Raw genomic sequence first — 7,694 nt, 5'->3', positions numbered from 1 at the left:
AGCAAACTGAAGCTGTGAACAATCTCAATCTCTTCACCTTCCATCCTGATGCTACCAATTGGTCCAGTGGTGAGAATTTTTGTCTTCTTGACATTGAGCCTCAGTCCATATTGAAGATCCAAGAGATAGAGGACATTAAGGCACGTGGTTCGAATACACTAGTGCTCTGCAGAAGAAAGATGAACAATCTCCTCCAATGTGATTTACTGCCTCTGAAAATCCACTGGATAGTCAGCTATAAGCTGAGTCCAGCTAGAAGGTAATTAGCAATTACAACACGGTGTTGTAGAGGACATTGAGAAATAAAAGACTACAAGAGTGGGCTTGGGAGCTGGTATAGTTTTCTCTCCAAAAGGATTTTGTCAGTCCTAACCCCTGGAGCTGTGAATGTGATTAAATTTGGGATCAGACCTTTATTTTGTGTTAATGAAGACATAACAGAGTAAACACGTTATAAACCTAGTAATTTATAAAAAGAGAAGAATAGCCCTATGGATACCGAGTGGGCAAATAAATACCTTGAGGGGACCTATCCACAAGTAAATAATTATCGAAGATCACCAGCATCTACCAGAAACTAGAAGAGAAGCCCACAGAGGGAATTAATAAGCTAATATCCAGCTTTGAACTTTCAGTCTCCAAATTGTGATAACATAAAGTGTCTTTTTTAAGTGCACTCACTTTAAGTGTGTGTGTTTCTACTGTTTTTTCTTTTTTTTTGCTAGTGTAGAAGAAAACCCTCTCAGAATAAGCACTTGCTTATTTTCAACCATATGTACTGCACTTTGCTGTCTTACAGTGTTACAGACACAGATGGAGTCCTTTTAGCTTAATTCTGTACTCATCTCTGAGTTAGCTCTGTGTAGATCCTCAGGTGTGTGCAGACTTGTAAGAGTCTCTTTCTTACCATTCCTCCATCCTCCCCCAACCCCAACCCCAACCCCATCTATCTAAACACATCCCCTCCTATGAGTTGGGTGCAATGTGGTAAATACAGGCTTTGGAATCTGACTCAGAATGGGCTCCTGGATCCACCCCGTCTATGTGACTTTGGACAAGTTTAAATGCAAAGAGTCTCAGATTCAGATTCCTTGTTCTGTCAGTAAAATGGTGTCAGAGAATGGTGTTAATAGTCACTTTTTTCTTTACAGAGTAGTTGTACCAATTATACTGAGCCAACACCTAGGAAAGTGGTTACTGCGCTAACTGAAAGTAGAAAGAAGGCCTGACTCCAGAATGACTGCAGCTTTTCTCTGTAGTTCTGCCTCCCCTCCCTTCCAGACAATGATCTTGCAGCTTCAAAGTGCTGAAAAAACAAGGATGAGGGTACTGAAAACTATAACAAGGGAGAGGGCACTCCGAAAGCACAGAGCCAGTCCAAATGAGCTCATGTCCCCAAATCCTGATGACTCACTGCACAGAACACTGCAAGACTTTGGAACTGTGAATGCAGGATCACAGTCTATAATCAAACAGCAGCAACTGGCAACAGAAAGAGTGGGTGACACCTATCTCGCAGCAGCTCCTGTACAAAGGACCCAGGGACCTTGGTTAGCTACAAACTAAAGATGAGGTAGTAATGTGGTGAGACAGTCAAAAGCTACTGACAGCCCAGGTTGCATAACAAGACCTCTTCACAACGAGACAGCAGCCCCACTGACCTCTGCAGTAGTCAGACACTATAAGAAGATGAAGAGCCAGCTCCTAGCCCCTTGACAAAAGATATCAAAATAATCAATATCAAAATAATCAGGACAAAGAACGAGGTCTAGGAACCATGTCATGTTAAAGTCTGCAACAGAATAAAGATGTGATTGAAACTCAAACTCACTCCCATTGAGTCCCTTCCAACTCATAGCTGCCCCTCACTGGGTTTCTAAGGCTGTGAATCTTAATGGAAGGAGATAGCCTATCTTTCTCCCATGGAGCCTCTGGTGGATTTGAACCATTGGAGAGGTGTGTCCTTTTACTTAACAGACTATGTTGGAAATCCTTAAGGACATGATTGTTGTTGTATGAAATAGAGTTGGAACCCATAGCTAAGCCTTCACCATGTTGTCAGAGGCAATTAGTCACATGGGAAGAGATTTCCTATCCTTCTCTTGTGGAGCAGCTGGTGGATTCAAACCTCGTGCCTTTGGGATTGCAGTGCACCTTCTTACCCTTGGGCCACCTTTGGCCTAAGATAGAGGTCTTCAAATGCATAGTAAACTAAGCTTAAAAGAAGGGAGCAACTTATTCTGAATCACTTCATAGGGAAGAAATGGGACTTACTGTTAGCTGTCATTGTGTTAATCTTAGCTCACAATGGTCCCAAGCACAATAGCATGAAACACTGTTCGGTCCTATGCCCTTCTTGTGACTGAATGGATCAGTCTGTTGTGAGCTATGAAGTTTTCATTGACTGATTTGCAGAAATAGATGACCAGGCCTTTCTTCCTAGTTCATCTTGTTTTGGAAACTCTACTGAAACACATTCAATACCACAGCAATATTTACGCCTCCACTGACAAACGGGTGGTCAGGGTGGGAATCCTACTACTAAACCGCTGCTAATACCAGAAATAAGCTCAGTGGATGGAAATTACAGGGTAGATCTTTAGTTCAACATAAATTATCTCACAACTGAGCTCTTTCATGATGGGACATGCTGCTTTCCAAGCTGTGACTACCATGTTGCTGAGACTGCTAAGCAGAGAACCCATGATGTCTATAGTGAATGTTGTGTATGCATGTGGAAACAAATCCTCCCACGGAGCAGCTGGTGGATTCAACCTTCGTGCCTTGATTTATGAACTTCCACTCAAGTACATAAATTTTAAGAAGAAAAAAAATAGAGTACATATAAGAATAAATATATGTTGAAAGTTCTTCCTTAAAGTATTACCTTTCAACCAGCATTTGTTGGGCATGCCTGTCTTTAAAAATACCATACATATGGCCTGAGGGCCTTTGGGATGAAAGTGGTACAGCAGTTGTCTATTTGCTGTACTGAAGTAATTTGGAGTTGCTGTGATGTTGAACACTTTGCCATAGATGCGTCAAACACTATAATAGTTACCCTTCATGGACAGTGTTTGGAGGAGCTCCCAGATTGATTCAGGTTTGGAAGCAGTAGTGGCATCCACTTCCTAAACCACATGCCTATAGAAACTCTTTGAACTTGGACAAATGACAGTATTTATAAAAAGGCATCAGGTCTTTTGCTCATAGAGTCACTATGAGTCATGCTTGACTTGATGGCAATCAACAACAACATATGTGTGTGGAGAAAATGTTCAGTATTGCAATAAAGATGACCTTAGAATCAAAGAAGAATCTTGCTCACCCTCTAAACTTTTTATCTTTTGTGTTCAGCTATGCTCCAGTTGCTCAGTGTCTGGGCTCCTAACCTCCTGAATTCCTAGTAGTCAGTAGCGATAATCAAGTCACTCATTGCTGTTGAGCTGTAACTGACCTCCAGGTGGCCCTCTATTTGGTTTCTAAGGCTCTGAGTTGGACCAGAGGAGATTGCCTTGTCTCATAGAATTGCCTATAGATTTGAACTCCCAGAGAGGCATGCATTTTTGGTTAGCAGTGCAATTCCCTACAGACTGTGACACCAGAGCTCACTATTATGAGAACATGACTTGTTAGACACTTTAAATTAATGTCTTTTTCCAGTTTTTATCTGATTAGAATCCAACTACGTGATGGCCGGGCAGTAGAATGGAGAAAAATATGGGGTTTGACATCATACGCCCTTGGATTCACACGTTTGCTTCACTCTTGTTAGAGGGAGTCATTTGAGGTACATTTTGTAAGCTTTCTATTCAACTACTTAATGGGGACAAAAAGAGCCTCACAAGGCTTTGAAAATTAGATGAGAATATTGTTGTTGCTTACCATTGAGTTGGTTTTGACTCATAGAAACTGTACACATAACGAAAAGAACATTGCCTGTTTCTGTGCTAGCCTCATCTTCTTTGCTATTTGAACTCATTTTTACAGCCACAGTTGTTATTCTATCTCTTTGAGGGTCTCGTTATTTTTTTCTGATTCTCTGCTTTAGCAATCCCTTCTATAAGACATGTTACCTTTTGGTAACATGCCCAGAGTATGTGAAGAAAAAGCCTCATCCTAAAAAAAAAAAGCCTCATCCTCTTTGCTAAGGAGGATTTTGGCTGCACTTTCAAGAAAGGTGGTTCCTTCTTCTGGCAGTCATACTCTTTGCCATTACTGTAATTCAAAGCTCCTGATTTTTCTTCAATCTTCTTTAGCCATTGTTCAGCTCTCACAAGCCTATAAGGTGATTGAAAATACATGGCTTGGGTCATGCTCATTTTAATCCTCAAATCAGCACCTTTGCCTTTAACACTTAAAAGAAGTCTTTGGCAGAAGATTTGCCCACTGCAATATGTCGTTTGTTGCCTTAACTATTGCTTATATAGTTGTTGATTGTGGAGCCAAGTAAAATGAAAGCCTTGACAATGTCAATCTTTTCTCCACTTTTGATGAGGTTTCTTATTGACCTAGCTGTGGGGATTTTGATTATGTGGAGGTGACATCCATACTGAAGACTGTAGCTTCTGATCTCCATCAGTAAGCATCTCAAGCCCTTTTTACTTTCAGTAAGCGAATTGTGTCACCTGCACGTTGCAGTTTTTTAATGGTTCTTCCTCAATTTCGATGCTGCATTCTTTATACAGTTTGCCTCCTTATGTTTTTTGTTCAGTGCACACACATTCAATAAGTTTTGTGAAAGGATATAACTCTATTATACAGTTTTCCTGATTTTAAACCTTTCAGATAATGAAAATACTTTAATTATTTAATCGCTGGGTTATGAGTTTCTGAGGCTGCAAATCTCATAGGAAGAGATTGTTCACTTCTCTTTGAAGGATCTGAGTCTCCAGAGAGGCACCACCTTTCATTTGGCAGTGCAACTTCCTAAGGACTAGGCCACCAGAGCTTCCTACATTCTATAAAGTAAGTATTTAATGTTTCTTTTCTTTCTTTCTTTCTTTTTTTTTTTCTGTCCACACTTGAGCGGAAATACTAGCTCTGCAATTGTGGTAACTCTCTTGTTACTGAGGTCTACATCTTGGGCTGCGTTTCTGGGGTCCTGAGAATCAAATGTGTTCTGATGATTCTTGAATTTTGCATTATGCATTGCATTGCTTTATCTCTCTCCTCTCTTCTTTTGCTCTTTCCCATCCAGATCTTGGATTGTAAACTTAGAAAGCTAGTTAAGTCCAAGAATCATTCTGTCAGTGTTGTTCTTAGGTGCCATCCGTCAAGTCAGAACCTACTCCAGGGAGTTTTCAGAGGAGGAGATTGGCCATCTTTCTCCCTTGAAGCATCTGGTAGATTCAAACTGCCTGCCTTTGGGTTGGCAGTTACAGTTCCTTACTCACTAGGCCATGAGAGGTCCCTGTTCTCTTTATGTGGTTGCTGTTAGGTGCTGCCGAGTCAACTACGACAGAGCTGAGCCTTGCACTGACTTGCCCTGTCTTCTCCATCTTTGTCATGCTTCTCCGTTTGTGACAGTCACTGCGTCAATCTATCATGATGAGGGTCTGTCTATGTAGATGTTGAGGATCTTCTTCTCTGTCTCTAACGCTCCACTGTTCCCAGCAGGATGTCTCTAAGATTCAAAGATTGGTTCCCCTGAAAAGATTCTGTTTCTAGAATAAGACAATTTGTCCTTGGAATCTGTTCATCTGGACTATATCCGGATACTATGCCATATTATCTGTACCTTTAGTTCAAGATTAGGCCTCTTCACTCGTCCCAGTGACCATTTATAGAAAACAGCATAGCAGGGTGAGCTTGGAGAAGGAAGAACATTGTAACCAAAATTTTCCTCATGGGAATCACATTCCCACAGACTTTTAGATTGTATTTAGGAAGAGTTTTATTTTTTTCTGTCTCAATGAAAACAAACAACTTACTGGGATCAAGTTTAAAACAAAAAATAAGTCAATTCACAAATTATAAAGGGATGTCAAATATATGTGCAAACTTTTTTCTCTAAATTAAGCAGGATAATACTGACTGAGAGGGAGCTGAATATTGGTGAGATCAGAGACCCTTCCCCCTGCAGTCCTCTACCCCTAAGCCAACCCTCCATCATGTGTGGGAGTTATTGCCACGGCAAAAAGTAGATTAGAGAAGAAAAAGATACAGATCAGAAAGAAATAGGCTTGATTACTCAACCCAGCTCTGAGGACCAGTCCAACCTGACCCCCTCTGCCATCAGAGAGGACATCAGTAGAGGGAGAGGGATCAAATTCACAAGGGCTTTGACCCTCTTCTCTAGATGAACAGTCCAGTCACTGTTGACTGGTTCTTGAGGGGGAACAAAAAAGCCTAACATTTCACAAACACATCAACTCAAACCTAAGGCTTTCGAGCTGACTGACCCTCTAGTGGGTTTCCAAAGCCATAAATCTTTACAAGAGTAGACTACCCATCTTTCTCCCTCTGAGTGCTGGTAGATTTGAATTGTTGACCTTTGGGTTAACAGCCCAACATGTAATATGCCCTTCCACCAGTGCCACTCTGTGTATCTACCTCTCTTTACCACCGCTGAATTACTTTCACGCTATTCCCGTGATATCTTCCTCCCCTTCCCCCTCTCCCTCAGAAGCCTCTTTTCTTCCTGTGTTGTTTTGCTATAGAGACAGTCCCAGCGAACATTTTAATTTGATTTTACAGAGCAAAAGTATCATTATGAAACAAGGGGCTTTAGAAAATGATTTTCTGTCTCCTCGTAGCACTCATTCATCTGAGAGGGCTGCCCTGCCGAGGACCTAGGACAAATGGGCTAGAAAACACTCCATCTCTATCACAGTGTACACATCTCATTCAAGCTCCATCCGCAAATCTGCTTGCGTCAGAAAAGGTGAAATCCTGAACTCTGTGTCCCAGCAATGACTTACTGTCCCTGGTGTCCAGGAAGAGATACTCCTGCTCAGTGACTCACCGAAGAGCAGCGCAAGCATCCAGAGCAGCATGGGGCCTGTTCTGACACACAGAACAGGAGAGACACAGGTCAGCCGCACAGCAGAGGGGAAGCTGGGGGAGAACTTCCACTTCAGGTCCAAAGGTGGGCAACTGGTTTTGCTGAACTGGGTGATGTTATGGCTCAATAGTCTAAATAGAGGAAGTGGGCAGGGAACTTTGAAAGCTCAAATTTGTATTTCCTCTTTGGCTGAAAGAATGTTGTGTATATGTATTGGCTTGAGGCAAATCATGAAGGAGGCAGGTAAATCATCAGTTAGTGCTTCCTGACAGTCTCTCTGTGGTTTGTCCCCATGCCAAGGAGCAAGACTGGGAATTCTGTACATATGGGCCGTTTCTAATAAAAAGATGCAGATATGGTCAGGATTTGCTTATCACTTGGCTTGGGAGATTGTACAGTGTTGGGAATACTCGAAAAATGTACCCCAGCCCTGAGTGACTCCTAGCTGCTTTAGATCCGCTCATCACCACAAATATGAATGTGTTTGAACACTACAACGAGAAGTGGAATCTCGAGAATGGTCCATTGTAGGCAGGATATTAGGTGATTAGTTATCTGTTTCAGTTGCTACAACAGAAGTTCCACAAGCGGGTGGTTTTATCAAGACTTTAGTTTCCTACAGTTTGTTGTAAGGTACCATTGAGTTGGCTCTGCCTGACAGCAACCCTGGGCACAATAGAACAATGGA

At 41.8% G+C, this 7,694-nt stretch overlaps 1 protein-coding gene across 1 annotated transcript in view; it reads right to left on the bottom strand.

Annotated features, from left to right (window-relative positions):
• Positions 1 to 6,998, bottom strand: part of FCRL6 (Fc receptor-like 6) — an 11,785-nt gene extending 4,787 nt beyond the window's left edge. Inside the window, exon 1 of the mRNA XM_006895530.1 lies at positions 6,968 to 6,998. Coding sequence (XP_006895592.1) covers positions 6,968 to 6,998 — 31 coding nt within the window. The remainder of the gene's footprint in view (positions 1 to 6,967) is intronic.
• Between the last annotated feature and the right edge of the window lie 696 nt (positions 6,999 to 7,694).

Source organism: Elephantulus edwardii, unplaced genomic scaffold (genome assembly GCF_000299155.1).
Source record: "Elephantulus edwardii isolate Elephantulus edwardi_28Jun2011 unplaced genomic scaffold, EleEdw1.0 scaffold00168, whole genome shotgun sequence".
Lineage (NCBI taxonomy): Eukaryota > Metazoa > Chordata > Mammalia > Macroscelidea > Macroscelididae > Elephantulus > Elephantulus edwardii.
Note: the sequence above shows the minus strand (reverse complement) of the source record. Positions and strands in the feature narration are given on the sequence as shown.